General features: G+C 72.7%; 1 protein-coding gene and 1 pseudogene across 1 annotated transcript; one reads left to right on the forward strand and one right to left on the reverse strand.

Moving 5' to 3' along the window:
- Positions 1-359: 359 nt before the first annotated feature.
- On the forward strand, positions 360-9,216 carry LOC148593516 (cGMP-dependent protein kinase 1-like; annotated as a pseudogene).
- Positions 9,217-9,748: 532 nt separating this feature from the next.
- On the reverse strand, positions 9,749-17,042 carry EMILIN1 (elastin microfibril interfacer 1). The gene is made up of 10 exons (XM_088530759.1): positions 16,848-17,042; positions 16,267-16,302; positions 15,107-15,250; positions 13,422-13,532; positions 13,213-13,304; positions 11,557-13,146; positions 11,072-11,179; positions 10,939-10,956; positions 10,453-10,587; positions 9,749-10,107 (listed from the first exon to the last, which is right to left on the reverse strand). Exons 1-10 carry the CDS (start codon positions 16,964-16,966, stop codon positions 9,749-9,751), a joined length of 2,712 nt encoding a protein of 903 aa, XP_088386885.1. The 5' UTR covers positions 16,967-17,042.
- Between the last annotated feature and the right edge of the window lie 463 nt (positions 17,043-17,505).

The following is a 17,505-nucleotide window of genomic DNA, read 5'->3' on the forward strand; positions in this document are numbered from 1 at the left end:
CCAGCCGGCCTCGACCTTTGCTCGCGCGCGGGGCCGGCCGTGCCGGGAGCGCAGGGCCCTGTGCAGCGCGGTGCAGCGCGGTGCGGTGCAGCACGGTGCAGTGCAGCGCAGTGGGGAGCGGCGCCAGGAGCCGCGGGGCTGATGCAGCGAGGTCAGAGCAGTGGCCCTGCCGAACGGGGCAGTGCAGAGGCCGTGCAGCGCTGCGCAGTGCAGTGCAGTGCGTGGGGAGAACCAGTGCAGCGCGGTGCAGCGCCGATGCAGCACAGGCGCAGTGCAGCAGTGGGGCAGCACACTGGGGCAGTGCAGGGGGTCTGCACTGGGGCAGCGCTGCCCCGTGCCCGCCGCAGGACTCGTCGGCGATGGAGCGGGAGCTGCGGGAGCTGCGGGAGCTGCGGGAGCTGCGGGAGCTGCGGCTGCAGGAGGAGGGCGCCGAGGACGCCCGCGCGCCGCCCATCGTCCCCGAGCCCCTGCACAGCGACGCGGAGCTGGGGGCGCCCGCGGAGCCCCTGTCACCCAGGTACCTGGGGACAGGGACGCAGCACTGGCTGCACTGCGCGTGCCGCAGGGGGCTGCAGCGCAGGGGGCGGCACTGGGTGCAGCAGGTGTTTGCTGCAGGGACTGCAGCGAGATCGCGGCGGCGCTGAGCCGCAGCGCCTTCCTGCAGCGCCTGGGCCAGGGCTGCCCCCAGGCGCTGGCGCGGAGCTTCGTCCCCGTGCGCCACGGCCCCGGGGACACCGTGGTGGCCGAGGGCGACGAGGGCGCCGCCATGTTCGTTGTCGCAGGTGAGTGTGCAGGGCGCGTTCACAAACATTTGTGTCTGCACAAGCATGCAGGCTGCGTGCGGAACAGGACAGGATGCATGTGCCATTCAGGATGCGTGCACAAACACAGAGAATGGGTGCACAAGAATGCAGGGTGCATGCACATGTGTGCGCAACCACACAGAATTCATGCACAAGCATGCAGGGCGCATGCCTAAGCGTGCACAAGCGCACAGAGTGCGTGCACAAACATGCAGGGTGCAGGTGTGCCAGGTGGGTGCACAACCCCACAGATGCATGCACAAGCATGCAGAGTGCATGTGCAAGTGTGCAGGGTGGGTGCACACCCATGCAGGATTCATGCATGAGCACACAGAGCGCATGCATGAGCATGCAGGGTGCACCCATGCAGGATTCATGCACAAGCATGCAGGGTGCACGCACGAGTGTGCAGGGTGCATGTGCACCCACGCAGGACTCATGCATGAGCATGCAGGATGCGTGCACACCCATGCAGGATTCACGCACGAGCACGCAGAGCGCATGCACGAGGATGCAGAGCGCATGCACGAGTGTGCAGGGTGCATGCACGAGTGTGCAGGGTAGATGCACGAGCGTGCAGGGTGCATGCAGGAGGGTGCATGCACAAGGATGCAGGGTGCATGCAGGAGGGTGCAGGGTGCATGCACGAGCGTGCAGGGTACATGCACGAGGGTGCAGGGTGCATGCAGCAGGGTGCAGGGTGCATGCAGTAGGGTGCCGGGTGCATGCACGAGTGTGCAGGGTAGATGCAGGGTGCATGCAGCAGGGTGCAGGGTGCATGCAGGAGGATGCACGGTGCATGCGCGCCCATGCTGCCCGCCCCGGCCGTGTCTCCGCAGAGGGGCAGCTCAGTGTGACGCAGAGCGGCCGCCCGCTGCGCACGCTGGGCCCCGGCGACGTGTTTGGCGAGCTGGCCGTGCTGTACCACTGCAAGCGCACGGCCACGGTGCGCGGTAAGGCCGCCGTCCCCGTGCGCCCCTGTCCCCGTCCCCGTTGCCGTCCCATCCCCGTCGCCGTCCCGTCGCCGTCCCCGCGCTGACACCGTCCCGCAGCGCTGGGCGCCGTGCGGCTCTGGGCCATCGGCAGGCAGCGGTACCGGGCCGTGGTCACCGGCCACGCGAGGCGGCGGCGCCAGGACGTCCTGCGCACCCTGCGCACGTGAGCGGCACCGTCCCCGTCCCCATCACCAGCCCCAGCCCTGTCCTCGTCACCCCCATCCCCGTGGCCGCCCGTCCCAGCCCCATTCCTGCCCTCCTCCCTGTCCCCAGCGCTGTCCCCATCCCAGCCCCGTCCTCGTGTCCTTCCCTAGTGCCTCCCTGTCCCATCCCTGTCCCATCCCCAGCCCTGCCCCATCCCCAGCCCCATTCCCGTCACTCTCCCCAGCCCCCTTCCCATTGCCTGTCCCTGTCCCCATGCCCACCCCACCCCATGGCCAGCCCCATCCCTGTCCCCATCCTGCCCTTGTCCCTGTCCCCTCCTGCGCCCCAGGGTGCAGTGGCTGCAGGGCCTCTCCGACACCGTCCTGGCCAAGCTGCTCGACGCCATGGAGGAGGTGAGTGTGCACCACACGTGAGCGTGCATGCGTGTGCAACGTGCATGTGTGTCTGTGTGCACTGCACCTGAGTGTGCATGCGTGTGCAATGTGCATGTGTGTGTGCACTGCACCTGAGCGTGCATGTGTGTGTGCACTGCACCTGAGCGTGCATGCGTGTGCAACGTGCATGAGTGTGTGCACTGCACCTGAGCGTGCATGTGTGTGCAACATGCATGTGTGTGCACTGCACCTGCGTGTGCAACATGCATGTGTGTGCACTGCATGTGAGTGTGCACACATGTGCCCCGCGTGTCCGCCCGCCCTCCGTGGGGCACACAGGGCCCCAAAGGCCGTGGGGCCCCGCGCGCCCTGTCCCCGGTGCCAATGCCGGGACATGGGGACACGGGGACGCCAGGACAGCGGGACCCGGCGCGGGGCTGACGCCGCCTGCGCCTGCAGTGCAGCTTCGCGCCCGGCCACGTCATCGTCCGCGAGGGCGACGAGGGCCAGAACTTCTACCTCATCCTGGAGGGGGAGGTGGGTGCTCTGCCCCACGGCGGGCCCTGCCCCACGGCGGGTCCTGCCCCATGGTGGGTCCTGCCCCATGGCGGGTTCTGCCCCACGGCGGGCCCTGCCCCACGGCGGGTCCTGCCCCATGGTGGGTCCTGCCCCACGGCGGGTTCTGCCCCACGGCGGGTCCTGCCCCACAGCGCCGGGCCGTGTCCCACAGGTGTCCGTGAGCCGCCGCGTGGCCGGGCGGGAGCAGCCGCTCCGCGTGCTGGGCCCTGGGAGCACTTCGGGGAGATCTCGCTGCTGCGGTGGGTGCTGCGCGGGAGCAGCGGGAGCGACGGGGGCGACGGGGGTGACGGGGGCGACGGGAGCGACGGGAGCGACGGGAGCGACGGGGGCGCACGGGCAACCAGACATACGGGACCTTTGCACACCCGCAACCCGGCACGTGGGGCCCTCGCACACCCGCAGCTGGACACTTTGGCTGCCTGCACACACGTGGTTCTTGCTGCCTCCCCCTGCACGTCTGCTTCTTGCAGACCGGCGCCCCGTGCACACGTGTCCCTTGCACACCAACACCCTGCGCACACCCTGCGCACACTGGTGCTCCTCGTGCCCCACTGTTGCACACCAGCACCCCATGCACATGTGTCCTTCGCACACTGGCACCCCAGCGCTCCTTGCACCCTCGTTGCACACCAGCGCCCCACGCACACCGGTGCTCCCTGCACCCTATCGTTGCACACCAGCACCCCGTGCACGTGTGTCCCTTGCACACCAGCACCCCATGCACACCAGCGCCCCGTGCACCCCGTGCTCCCTGCACCCCGTTGTTGCTCCCCGTGCTCCCTGCCCCCCAGCGCTGACCCCCGCTCTCCTCCCGCCGCAGGAGCAGCCCCCGGACGGCCTCGTGCCGGGCGCTGGGGACCGTCACCTGCGTCACCGTGGCCAAGGAGTGAGTGGGCGCGGGGGCAGGGGGGGCCGTTCCCGTTCCCGTTCCCATTCCCGTTCCCATTCCCGTTCCCATTCCCGTTCCCGGGTGGCTGCTCCGGGCTCTGTGCCGGGACCAGCCCCCTCCGCCCACAGGGACTTCCTGGAGATCGGCCCCTTCTGCCCCCTGCAGCCCCTGCAGCCGTGAGTGCCCCCCGACAGCCCCACAGCCCCTGCCCCACAGCTGAACCCAGCCCCACAACCGATCCTGGCCCCACAGCTGAACCCAGCCCCACAGCCCCCACCCCACAGCCAATCCCAGCCCCACAGCTGAACCCAGCCCCGCTCGCCAGGGCAGCCCCTTCCCTGGGACCCTCCAGCCCCACAGAAGCCCCTGGGGGGCGGTGGGTGCAGTGGGGCTGGGGGAGGTGGTGCCAGCTGGGCCCCCGTGTCCAAACGTGGAGCCGGGAGCTGCCGGGGAAGAGCCCCCCCCGCGCCCAGCCCCATAGCGCAGCCCCACGGTGCCATCCGGTGCCACCCTGCGCCCAGCCCCATAGCGCAGCCCCCCCACCCCACAGTGCCATGCCCACCCCACACTGCAGCCCCCCGCCCCACGGTGCCATCCCTGCCCCACGGACGGCCCCGGGCGCCCTCGCGGCCCCACAGCGGCTCCTGCTCCCTGTCGGAGCCGGGCCCGGCCGTGGGCACCGGCAGCTCCGTGCGCCCGCAGGGATGAGGCCCCCGCGGAGGGACCGGCACCGCTGGATCCTGAGCCGTCAGTGCGGGATGGGATGGGATGGGGTGGGATGGGATGGGATGGGATGGGGTGGGATGGGAGGGGATGGGATGGGGTAGGATGGGATGGGATGGGATGGGATGGGATGGGATGGGATGGGAGGGGATGGGATGGAACGGGATGGAAGGGGATGGGATGGAACGGGATGGAAGGGGATCGGAGGGGATGGGATGGAAGGGGATGGGAGGGGAGGGGATGGGATGGAACGGGATGGGGTGGGCTGGGATGGGATGGGAGGGGACGGGATGGGATGGGAGGGGGATGGGATGGGATGGGAGGGGATGGGATGGAACGGGATGGGGTGGGATGGGATGGGATGGGATGGGATGGGAGGGGATGGGATGGGATGGAACGGGATGGATGGGAGGGGACGGGATGAGGTGGGATGGGATGGGATGGGAGGGGACGGGATGGGATGGGACGGGATGAGATGGATGGGATGGGAGGAAATGGGATGGGATGGGATGGGATGGGGTGGGAGGGGACGGGATGGGATGGGGTGGGATGGGATGGGATGGGAGGGGACGGGATGGGATGGGAGGGGATGGGATGGGACGGGATGGGATGGGATGGGATGGGATGGGAACGGGATGGGATGGGAGGGGATGGGAGGGGATGGGATGGGAGGGGAGGGGATGGGATGGGAGGGAATGGGATGGGATGGAATGGCATCAGGATTGGGACGGGATGAGGTGAGGACTGGGATGGGTCAGGGGCTGGGATGGCATCAGGATTGGGATGGGCGGGGATCGGTTTGGGATGGGCTGGGGATGGTGTCGGGATTGGGATGGGATAGGGATGGCGTTGGGATGGAGATGGGGCGGCTGGGGGTACCGCAGGGTCCCGGTGCCGCAGGGTCCCGGTCCTGGTGCCGGTGCCGGGTCCCGGTCCCGGTGCCGGTGCCGCAGGTCCCGGTCCCGCAGGGCCGCAGCGTGGCCGGGCCCGGGGCAGCCCCCGGTGCGGCTGGACGAGCTGGTTCCGGTCCGCTACGAGGAGGGGCCGCAGCGGGACCGCCCCGTCGTGTTGGGCACCGGCGGCTTCGGCCGCGTGGAGCTGGTGAGAGCGGGGGGCAGCCGGGACCGCGGGACGGGAGCGGCGTGGGAGCCCACGGGAGACCTGCGGGAGCCCACGGGAGCCCCACGGGTGTCCCGGCCCCACGGGTGTCCCGGCCCCACGGGAGCCCCACGGACGCCCCGTGCCAGGTGCGGTGCCGGGGGCGGCTCCTGGCGCTCAAGCGGATCCGCAAGGACTGGGTGCAGCGGACGCGGCAGCAGGAGGCCGTGCGCACCGAGCGGCGCGTCCTGGCGCGGAGCCGCTGCCCCTTCGTGGTGGGGTGAGCGGGGACCGCGCGGCGGGGCGGGGGTGGCACTGCAGGGGGTGTCACTGCGGGGGGGGGTCAGTGCAGGGAGTCATTGCAGGGTGTCGCTGCAGGGTGTCACTGCTGGGTGTTGTTGCAATGTCACTGTTGGGTGTCACTGCTAGGTGTCAGTGTCGGGTGTCACTGCTGGGTGTCGGTGCAGGGTGTCACCGCAGGGTGTCACTGCTGGGAGGGTGGCAGTGCAGGTGGCAGTGCAGGGTGTTGCTGCTGGGTGTCGCTGCAGGCTGTTGCTGTAGTGTCACTGCTAGGTGTCAGTGTGGGGTGTCACTGCTGGGGAAGGGTCAGCGCAGGGTGTCACTGCAGTGTCACTGCTGGGGGGGGGTGTCAGTGCAGGGTGTCAGTGCAGGGTGTCAGTGCAGGGTGTCGCTGCAGGGTGTCACTGCAGGGTGTCGCTGCAGGGTGTTGTTGCAATGTTACTGCTAGGTGTCAGTGTGGGGTGTCAGTGCACGGTGTCACTGCAGGGTGTCGCTGCACTGTCCCTGCGCGGTGCCGCTCTGGGGGGGTGGGGGCTGCACAAGCTCCCGGTGACACCGGGGACCCCGGCAGGTTTTTCGGCTCCTTCCGGGACGGGCAGCACGTCTACCTGCTGCTGGAGTTCTGCCAGGGCGGAGAGCTGTGGAGCAAACTGCGCCAGGAGTACGGACCGCGGGGCCATGGCGGGGCACGGAGCTGCAGCGGGGGGCACGGAGCTGCGGGGGTGCATGGGGCAGTGCCGGGACTATGCTGGGGTGCATGGATCTGCGGGAGGTGCACTGGGGCTGCATCGAGGCCATGCCAGGGTACATGAAGCTACAGAGAGTGCACAGGGTGCATGGGGCTGTGCCAGGGCTGTGCTGGGTGCATGGAGCTGCAGGGGGTGCACGGGGCTGCACTGGGGCCATGGAGGGGTGCAGGGGGTGCATGGGGCTGCACCAGGGCCATGGAGGGGGTGCATGGAGCTGCACCAGGGCCATGGAGGGGTGCATGGAGCTGCAGGGGGTGCACGGGGCTGCACCGGGGCCATGGAGGGGTGCATGGAGCTGCAGGGGGTGCATGGGGCTGCACCAGGGCCATGGAGGGGTGCATGGAGCTGCAGGGGTGCCCGGGGCTGCACCGGGGCCCACGCTGCCCCCCGCGCGCCAGGCGCTGCTTCGAGGAGCCCACGGCCGCGTTCTGCGCCGCCTGCGTGGTGGAGGCCCTGGAGTATCTGCACGGCCGCGGCATCGTCTACCGCGACCTCAAGCCCGAGAACCTCATGCTGGACCAGGAGGGCTACGTGAAGCTGGTACCGGGCAGGGGCGGCGGGGCCCAGGCGTCCGGGCAGGGTCAGCGGGCCCAGGCGTCCGGGCGCGGGCGCCGCTCACGCGCCGGCCCCGCAGGTCGACTTCGGCTTCGCCAAGGAGCTGGCGCGCGGCGAGAAGACCTTCTCGCTCTGCGGGACCCCGCAGTACCTGGCGCCCGAGGTGCTGCGCCAGGAGGGCCACGACTTCGCCGTGGACCTGTGGGCGCTGGGGGTGCTGGTGTTCGAGATGCTGGTGGGCAGGTGAGGAGGCGGCGCCGCGCGCGGCCCCGCGCAGCCCCGCGCTCACCGCCCGCCGCAGGCCGCCCTTCCACGGCGCCGACCCGCAGAGCGTCTACGGCCGCATCCTGGACGGCGTCTTCTCCTTCCCGGCCTTCCTCGGCGAGGCCGCCTGCTCCATCGTGGCCAAGCTCTGCAGGTGCCGCAGGGAGCCCCGGGGCTGCGTGGGGGCTGCGCGGGACACCCCGAGCTGCAGCGCTGCCCTGGGGGGCACAGGGACACCCTGGGCTGCATTGGGTCTGTGGGACACCCTGGGGTGCATGAGGCATCATGGGGTGCATTGGGTCCATGCAACGCCCTGGGGTGCATGATGTAACATGGGGGTGCACTGAGTGCCCTGGGGTGCACAGGGACACCCTGGGGTGCATTGGGTCCATAGGGTGCACTGAGCACTCTTGGGTGCACTTGTGCATGGGGGTATCCTGGTGTGCATTGAGCACCGTGCATGCAGCAGATATCCTGGGGGACATGGAGCACCCTGGGGTGCACAGGGACACCCTGGGGTGCATGCTGTATCATGGGGTGCATTGGGCCCATGGGACACCCTGGGGTGCATGCTGTATCATGGGATGCATTGGATCCATGGGATGCCCTGGGGTGCATGATGTATCATGGGGTGCATTGGGTCCGTGGGACACTCTGGGGTGCATTGGGTCCATGGAGCACCCTGGGGTGCACAGGGACACCCTGGGGTGCATGCTGTATCATGGGGTGCACTGGGTCCATGGGATGCCCTGGGGTGCATGATGTATCATGGGGTGCATTGAGTGCCCTGGGGTGCACAGGGACACCCTGGGGTGCATGGTGTATCGTGGGGTGCATTGGGTCCATGGGATGCCCTGGGGTGCATTGAGCATTCTTGGATGCACTTGTGCATGGGAGTATCCTGGGCTGCACAGAGCGCCCTGGGGTGCCTTGGGTCCATGGGACACCCTGGGGTGCACAGGGACACCCTGGGGTGCATGGTGTATCGTGGGGTGCATTGGGTCCATGGGGTGCATTGAGCACTCTTGGGTGCATCCGGCACCGTGCTGCGCGCCCCGGCCCCACGTTGCGGCTCCCGTCGCAGGCGGCGCCCGGGGCAGCGTCTGGGCAACACGGGCAGCGGCTTCCGCGGGCTCAAGCGGCACAGGTGAGAGGGGGGACCCGGGGGCGCCGGCGCTGCCCCCCAACCCTGCGCTGCCCCCCAACCCTGCGCTGCCCCCCAACCCTGCGCTGCCCCCCGGCCGGCACTGCCCCTAACCCTGCGCTGCCCCTAACCCTGCGCTGCCCCCCAACCCTGCGCTGCCCCCCAACCCCGCGCTGCCCCATCCCCGCAGGTGGTTCGCGGCCATCAAGTGGAGGAAGCTGCAGCTGCGGCAGCTGCGCCCGCCCACCCTGCGCCTCGTGCGGCAGGTACGTGGGGCTGCATGGGGGCTGCAGCAGGGATGGGGTGGGGGCTGCACCGGGAGGTGCAGGGGCTGCAGCGGAGCTGCGTGGGGATTGCAGCAGGGGCTGCAGCGGGGCTGTGCGGGGGAGGGGCTGCACCCAGGGCTGCGTGGGGGTTGGGGCTGCATGGGGGCTGCACGGGGGCCGCTCTGACCCCCCCGCCCCTCTCCCCAGGGCTCCCCCTACGCCAACTTCCGACCCCTCTCGGACGCCTGGGCCCCGCCGCAGGACGAGCGCTCGGGCTGGGACGAGGAGTTCGGAGCAGGACCCGGGGAATAAAGCGGCGTCGGGAGGCGCGGTCCAAACCCGGCGCCGAGTCTTTATTGGGGCGGAGGGGGGGCACATGGGGGTCCGGGGGGGGTCCAGGTGTGGGTCCAGGTGGGGGGGGTCCAGGTGTGAGTCCAGGTGTAGGTCCAGATGTGGGTCCAGGTGTTGGTTGGAGGGGGGCGGAGTGCGTGTCAGTGTGGGGCTGGGGGTGCCGATAAATAAGGGGGCCACCAGGGGCTCTGTGCCCATGGGCTGGGTGCCATGGGGCGGGCTGTGGGGCTGGCTGCAAGGTGGTGCCATGGGGCCAGCACAGGGCTGTGGGTGGTGCCATGGGGGCGTTGCCGTGGGGCCAGCTGTGGGGCTGGCAGTGGAGCTGGCTGTGGGGCCGGCCATAGGGTGTCGCTGTGGGGCCGATCGCAGGACTGTGGGCTGGCTGTGGGGGTGTTGCCGTGGGGCCAGCTGCAGGACCAGTTGTGGGGCCGGCCGTGGGGTGTTGCCGTGGGGCCAGCCATGGGGCTGGCTGTGGGGCGCTGCCGCGGGGCGCTCAGTGGAGCCGCCCGTCGTCGCCGTCGCCGTCGCCGTCGTCGTCGTAGAGCAGCGCGGCGCTGAACACGGTGAGCGGCTCCCCGGGCGCGTGCGCCAGCCGCCCGCTCACCAGGTCCACGCAGAGCGTCTCGCCGGCCGCCAGCGGCAGCACCAGGCTGAGCGCGCCCAGGGCGCCCGCGCTGCGCCGCGGCGGCGCCGCCGGCTGGTTCTCCAGCCCCTCGGGCTGGTACCCGGCCGAGTCGAGGCGCGCGAGGCCGCGGTTGGAGCGCGACAGAACCGCCTCGATCTTCTCGCCCTGGTGCCCCGTGAGGATGACGCTCACCAGGTAGCGCCCGCTCACCGGCGCCGTGAAGGTGCCTGCGGGCGCCGGGGGTGTCAGCGCGGCCACGCGCGGCACCAGCACCGGCACCGCCCCCCGGGAGCTGCACGGCGCCCCCGGGACATGCACTGCACCCACGGGACATGCACTGCACCTCTGACATCCCCACTGCACCCCAGGAGCTGCACGGCACCCCCGGGACATGCACTGCACCCCCAGCACCACCACTGCACCCCCAGGACCTGCACTGCACCCTCGACACCCCCACTGCAGCCCCAGGAGCTGCGCTGCCCCCCAGGATCTGCCCTGCACCCCGCGGCTCCCCGGCCGGCGCTGCCCCCTGTCCCCGGCGCTGCCCCCGGCGCTGCCCCCTGGGCTCTCACCCGTGTCGGGGTCGTAGGCGCCGCCGTCGTTGAGCAGCAGCCGCCCGAAGGGGATGGTGCCGGGCTCGGCGTGGGGGGCGCTCAGCGCCGCCGAGAAGGCCACGTGCGGCACCGCGCCCGGCGCCCCCCGCGGCCCTGCGGGACGGGCCCTGGCTGCAGCCCCGGCCCCACGGCCCGGCCCCACGGCCAGCCCCACGGCCGGCCCCACTGCCCAGCCCCACGGCCAGCCCCACGGCACAGCCCCACGGCCCCACAGCCCGGCCCCACAGCCCCAGCCCCACTTCGCCCCATGTCTCAGCCCCATGTCCCTGCCCCAACCCCACATCCCTGCGTCCCTGCCCCAATCTGTGTCCCCACACCACATCCCCATGTCCGAGCCCCCCATCCAGGTATCCCATTCCCACATCCCCGTGTCCCCGCCCCACATCCCTGCCCCCTGCCCCCTCCCCGTGCCCTGCCCCAGCCCCACAGCCCTCCCCACGGTACCTGTCTCTCCGGGGAGCCCTGTGGGAGGAAGAGGAGGGTGATGCAGGTGGCTCTGTGGGGCAGGGGCTGCCCCAGGGCCCTCCCCCACCCGGCCATGGGGCAGCCCCACTGCGGCGCGGGGGCCGCTCCTCACCTGGGGGGCCCGGGGGGCCCTGCCCGCCGTCCTTGCCGGGGGGCCCCATGGGGCCGGGGGGCCCCACGTCGCCCACGGGGCCTGCGGGGCCAGGGGGGCCGGGAAGCGCTGCAGGAAGCAGGGGCCGTTGGAGCCGCTGTCCCCAAACCCCATCCCCGTGTGTCCGCAAGGCCCCGTGTCCCCATCCCTGCGCACCCCTGCACCCGTGTCCCCCTTCCCGCAGCCCAAATCCTGCTGTGTCCTTGTCCCCATGTGCCATGTCCCCAGGTCCCCATTGCACCATCCCCATGCCATGTCCCCATCCTTGTGCCCCCACATCCCCACATCCCCTCCCTGCATCTCATGTCCCACCCTGCATCCTCATCCCCACATCCCTGCATCCCCACATCCCCTCCCTCCATCCCTGCATCCCCTCCCTGCATCCTTGCATCCCATCCCTGCACCTCCATGTCCCATCCTGCATCCCTGCATCCCCATCCCTGCACCCCACATCCCCCCCGTCCCACCCTGCGGTTGCTGCTCCAGTCGCTGCACGTCGGCGCGCAGCTGCTGCAGGCTGCCGTTGATGGCGCCGAGGCGGCGGGGCAGCTGAGCGTGCAGCTTGTCGAGCAGCGTGTCGTGGCGGCGCGCGGAGCCGTTGAGCGCGCGCATGGCGCCCCACAGCCCGCCCACGTGGCGGCCGAGCGCGTCGCGCAGCGCGCCCAGCCCGGCGCCCACGGCCTCCAGCTGCTCGCAGACGCCCTCCAGCTTGGCCACGCGCGGCTCCAGCGCAGCGGGACACGCTGCAGCGCCGCCCTGCGCCGCCTCCCGCGCCAGCGCCTCCAGCCGCTCCTCGCCCTCGGCCGCCGCCTCGGCCGCCGCGGCCGCCGTGCGGTCGAGCTCGGCGTCCAGGCGCGCGGCGTGCGCGCCCAGCTGCTGCAGCTCGGTGCGGTGCCGCGCCACGGCGTCCTGCAGCGCCTGCACCGTGCCGTTGAGCGCGCTCAGCTCCAGCACCGCCTCGGCCAGCGCGTCCTGCAGCGCCGCGGGCGCCGCGCCGGGCGCCACGGGGAAGGCGTCGAGCCGCGCCAGCAGCGCCGCCTCGTCCTCGTCCTCGTCCTCGGTGTCGCCGCGCGGCGCCGCGGTGCCGCCGGGGCAGGCGGCGCAGGCCGCGCGCAGCCGCTGCAGCTCGTCGTGCAGCGCGCCGCAGGGCTGCGTGCAGGCGCCGTGCTCGCCGCGCAGCCCCTGCAGCTCCATCTCCAGCCGGCGCAGCCGCTCGGCGCCGCCGCCGGCCCCCGCGGGCTCCGCGGCCTCCAAACGGCCCAGCCGCGCGGCCAGCGCCGCCAGCGCGTCGCCCTGCGCGCCCTGCAGCTCCCGCAGCGCCCGCGCGTCCGCCCCCGCGCGCTGCAGCGCCCGCAGCTGCTCCTCGCTGCCCTCCAGGCGCCGCTGCAGCCGCTGCAGCTCCGCGTCGGCGCCGGGCCCGGCGCAGGGCTCCGCGCAGCGCCCCTCGAGCGCCGCCAGCCGCGCGTCGCGCTGCGCCCCGCTCTCCGCCAGCGCCGCCAGCGCGCGGCTCACGTTGGCGCCGGGCGCCACCGCCTCCGGCCGCCCCTCGAGCGCGGCCACGCGCTGCGCCAGCCCCTGCGCGTCGCCCATGTCGCCCATGCGCCGCTCCAGCTCGGCCACGCGCCGCCGCAGCGGCTCCAGCGGCGCCGCGCCGGGCGCCAGGCGCGCGCTCAGGCTGCTCACGTGCCGCTGCACCGTCTCCACCGCCTCGCGGTTGCGCTGGTCCACGGAGCCCACGAGCTGCTCCAGCGCCCGCATGCGCTCGCGGGCCTCGTCCTGCTGCCGCCGCAGCCCCTCGGTGCCGGCCGCGCAGGCGGCGCAGTCGTCGGGCGCCGCATCCCCCGCGCCGCCCAGCGCCGCGTCCAGCCGCTCCTCCAGGCGCTGCAGGTGCCGCCGCAGCTCGCGCAGCGCGTCGGGGGCATCGGCGAGGGGCGGCGCCGACCGCGCGCCCTGCAGCTCCTGCAGCTCCTGCAGCTGCGCGCCCAGCGCCCGCACCGTCTCCTCCAGGCGCTGCAGCCTCTCGGCGCCGCCGGCGCCTGCGGGACGCAGCGCGCTCAGCCCCGGCGCCGCCGCCGCCGCGCGCCGCCCGCCGCCCCCGCTACCTTCGCCGCCCAGGCCGCTGAGCGCGGCGCCGAAGCCGGAGAGCGTGGGGCGCGCGGGACGCGGCCGCGGGCGCCCGGTGGCGCCGGGCGCGTGGGGCGCATTGGGGGCGTTGTTGGGCGCATTGGGCGCGTTGTTGGATGCATTGGGCGCGTTGGGTGCATTGCTGGGTGCATTGTTGGGTGCATTGTTGGGCGCATTGTTGGGCACGCTCGGCCCCTCGGCGCAGTCCTCCCCCGAGTAGCCCATGCAGCAGCGCCACTCCAGCTCCGACACCGTCTTCAGGGCCACCTTGTAGCGGGGGCGCAGGAAGCTGCGGTACCTGCGGGCGCAGCGAGGTGCTACACTGCACTGCACTGCACCCTGCACCGCACCCTGCACTGCGCCCTGCACTGCACCCTGCACTGCACCCTGCACTGCACCCTATGCCCTGCACTGCACCCTGTGCCCTGCACTGCACCCTGCACCGCATGCCCTGCGCCGCCGTGCCGGGGCGCTGCTCTGCGCTGCTCTCGGTGCAGCAGATCTGTCCTGGCTCCTGCCCTGTCCCTGTCCCTGTCCCTCTTCCCATCCCACCCCCCAGGTCAGTGCCCAGGTCAGGCTCGGGATTCCGGGAACGCCGGAAGCTCCAGTCGGAGGGGGCTGCAAAGGGCAGGACAAAGGAAACGGCGCCGCGGCCGCCCCGGGAGCCGCCCCTGCCCCGGCCTCATCCCCGGCACGATCCCATTCCCAGGGTGATCCCATTCCCAAGGTGATCCCATTCCCGCTGTGATCCCATTCCCAGGGTGATCCCATCCCCACCATGATCCCATCCCCGCCATGATGCCCCCACCCTGTCCCCATCTCCATCCCCAGCCCGTCCCGCTCCCTCTCCCGCCTCCCGGTCCCTCTTTCCGGCAGCGTCTCCCGATCCCACGTTGGCTGCGGTTGTGGCCGGGCAGGCGGCGCCGCAGGATGAAACCAGAGCAGGGGCCGGTGGGGGCAGCAGCACGAGGGCCCCGAGCCCACGCGGCCGCAACCGCATCCCCATTGCAGCCCCGATCCTGCCCCATTGCAGCCCCGACCCCGTCCCCATTCCAGCCCTGATCCTGCCCCATTGCAGCCCTGATCCCGTCCCCATTGCAGCCCCGATCTCGTCCCCATTCCAGCCCCGATCCCGTCCCCATTGCTGCCCTGATCCCGTCCCCATTGCAGCCCCGATCCTGCCCCATTGCAGCCCCAATTCCATCCCCATTGCAGCCCCGATCCCATCTCCATTGCAGCCCCGATCCCGTCCCCATTCCAGCCCTGATCCCGTCCCCATTGCAGCCCCGATCCCGTCCCCATTGCAGGCCCGATCCCGCCCCCATTGCAGCCCCGATCCTGCCCCATTGCAGCCCTGACCCTGTCCCCATTGCAGCCCCGACCCTGTCCCCATTGCAGCCCCGATCCCGTCCCCATTCCAGCCCTGATCCTGTCCCCATTGCTGCCCTGATCCCGTCCCCATTGCAGCCCCGATCCCGTCCCCATTGCAGCCCTGATCCCGTCCCCATTGCAGCCCCGATCCTGCCCCATTGCAGCCCCGATCCTGCCCCATTGCAGCCCCGATCCCGTCCCCATTGCAGCCCCGATCCCATCCCCATTCCAGCCCCGATCCCGCCCCATTGCAGCCCTGATCCCATCCCCATTGCAGCCCCGATCCCATCTCCATTGCAGGCCCGATCCCGCCCCCATTGCAGCCCCGATCCTGCCCCATTGCAGCCCTGACCCTGTCCCCATTGCAGCCCCGATCCCGTCCCCATTGCAGCCCCAACGCCGTCCCCATTGCAGCCCTGATCCCATCCCCATTGCCGCCCCGATGCCATCCCCGATCCCACCCCATGGCCGCTCCGACGCCGTGCCCGGCGCAGTGCTCACGCGAGCAGCCGTGGGCACTGCAGCTGCCCCCATGCGCAGGGCTGGTATTCGGCCTTCACGTAGCTCTCGACACCGTCCTCCACCAGGCAGCTCACGGTGCGCGACACCACGAAGGCGCAGCGGTTCCTGCAGGACGGCGCAGAGCTGCTGCCCTCGCGCACGCACGGCCGGCACGCACAGCCGAACTGCACACCCGAACAGCACACCTGAACTGCGCCCATGCACACACCCGCCCACACCCCCGGCTCCGCCAGCCGGCCGCTCTCCCTCCCCACGGCCGCCCCGTCCTGTCGTTGCTCCGCTCCATGGGCCGGATCACGAGCCCTGTGCCCACGGCCGTGCCCTGCCCGCGGCACCGCGGCCCGGCCGGGCCCTGTGAGCGAATGGGGACACGAGCAGGGACGTGGCTGGAGCAGCAGGGACGTGGTGGGGACACAGCAGGGACACAGTGGGGACATGAGCAGGGATGTGGCTGGAGCAGCAGAGACGTGGAGGGGACACAGGGGGACATGGCGGGGACACAGCGGGGACATGGCGGGGATGTGGCCGGAGCAGCAGGGATGAGGGGGGGACACAGCGGGGACACGGTGGGGACATGGCTGGAGCAGCAGGGACGTGGCCGCAGCGGCAGGGATGCGGGGGGGGGACACAACGGGGACACGGCAGGGACATGGCCAGGGTGGCAGGGATGTGGCGGGGACACAGCAGGGACGTGGCAGGAATGTGGCCGGAGCAGCAGGGACATGGCGGGGACATGGTGGGAATGTGGCCGGAGCGGCAGCGATGTGGAGGGGACACAGCGGGGACACAGCGGGGACATGGCGGGGACATGGCCGGAGCAGCAGGGACATGGTGGGAATGTGGCTGGGGCGGCAGGGACGCAGTGGGGACACAGTGGGGACACAGCAGGGCCGCAGCGGGACGCGGTGGCAGCGGGTCCGTGCGCAGCGGCTCCTCCATCAGCGCCACCCGCGGCTCCCCGGGCCGGGGCTGCCCCCCCGCCCCGCCCGCAGCCCCCGTGTCCCGGGCCGGTCCCGCCGCCCCCCGCGCAGCCCCCGGCGCCGCCCCGGGGACTCTGCCCCGCGCGGAGCCGCCGCCGCTTCCCGGAACGCGGCTGCCCGGGGGGGCAGCGCCGCCCGCACGGGAATTCCGGCCGCCGCCGCCCCCTCCCCCCGGCCGCCGTGGGGCCCCGCGGCCCGAACCGGGGCCCAGCCCGCGCCCCACACTGCGCCCCACACCGCATCCCCCCGCTGCCCCACACCGCATCCCCCCGTGTCCCCCCGGTCCCGGCCCCGCCGGCGCCGCCGTGGGGCGCGCAGAGCCCCGGGGCCGCCCCCGCCCCGCACCCCGTCCCCGCTGCCCCCGCCGGGACCCCCGGCACAGCGGCCCGGCCGCCCCCGCCCCGTCCCCATCCCCATCGCGGCCCGGCCGCGGGCAGCGCCCCCTCCCCTTCCCCTTCCCCTTCCCCGTGCTCCGAGCGCGGCGAGCGGGGCCGGGCACCGCCCCGGGGCGCCGGCACCCCCGGCCACGCGGGACCGGCCACGGCAGCCCCGGGCCCGGCACCCCCGGCCACGCGGGACCGGCCCGACGGGCACCGGCCCGTTCGCCGCCCCCGCGCGTGGCAGCGGCCGAGGCCCCGCGCGCGGCACGTGTCGGGGCGGGCGCGCGGGGCCGCCCCGGGCAGCACGTGCGGGCGGCGGCGTCGCGGCGGGCAGCGCTTCCCTCCTACCTGTGGCGCGCGGCCGGTGCCGGTGCCGGTGCGAGCGGGGCGGCCGCGCCGGTGTAGAGGCTGTAGCGCGGGGGGAAGTGCGCGGCCAGGGCCTGCGTGGCCAGCAGGCAGGGCCAGAGCCAGGGGGCCATGGCGAGCGGCGGCGGCGCCTCCTGTCCCGGCCCGGCCCGGCCCGGCTCGGCCCGTCCCGTCGCCTCCCGTCCCGTCCCGTCGCGTCGCGGCGGCCGCGGCGCCTCCGCCCTCCCCTCGGCCGGCCCCTCGCGGCGGGGCCGCCCCGCGCGGAGCCACCGGCGGCCGCTCGGCCGGGCCCCGCTTCCTGCGCCCGCGCGGGCACCGCCGCCCCCGCCGCCGACATCTGCTCCTCGTTAGCGGCGGGAAGGGGCCGGGGCCGCCGCGGGGCCGGGCCGGGGGCAGCGCCGACCGCGGACCTGGTGCTGCCGTCGCTGCTGCTGCTGCTGCTGCTGCTGTGGGGAGCCGGGGGCGGCTGCGCCTCGCTGCGCTGCTGCTGGCACCGGCTGCAGCACCGGCACCGCCATGGACCGGCACCGGCACCGCCATGGACCGGCACCGGCACCACCACAGACCGGCACTGGCACCGCCATGGACCGGCGCCGGCACCACCATGGACCGGCACCGGCATCGCCATGGACCAGCACCACCATGGACCAGC

Source organism: Tinamus guttatus, unplaced genomic scaffold (assembly GCF_059628265.1).
Source record: "Tinamus guttatus ecotype Peru unplaced genomic scaffold, ASM5962826v1 Tinamus_guttatus_pri_ptg000386l, whole genome shotgun sequence".
Classification (NCBI taxonomy): domain Eukaryota; kingdom Metazoa; phylum Chordata; class Aves; order Tinamiformes; family Tinamidae; genus Tinamus; species Tinamus guttatus.

Bases quoted from the DNA above. Each gene is read 5' to 3' on its own strand.
- EMILIN1 (XM_088530759.1), bottom strand. From the start codon at position 16,966: ATGGCCCCCTGGCTCTGGCCCTGCCTGCTGGCCACGCAGGCCCTGGCC. The intron at 13,147-13,212 runs GTAGCGGGGGCG...TGCGTCCCGCAG, and splicing joins CAGCGGCCTGGGCGGCGAAG to GCGCCGGCGGCGCCGAGAGG. The intron at 11,180-11,556 runs GTGCAGGGATGG...TGCTTCCTGCAG, and splicing joins TGGGACGGGGGGGATGTGGG to CGCTTCCCGGCCCCCCTGGC.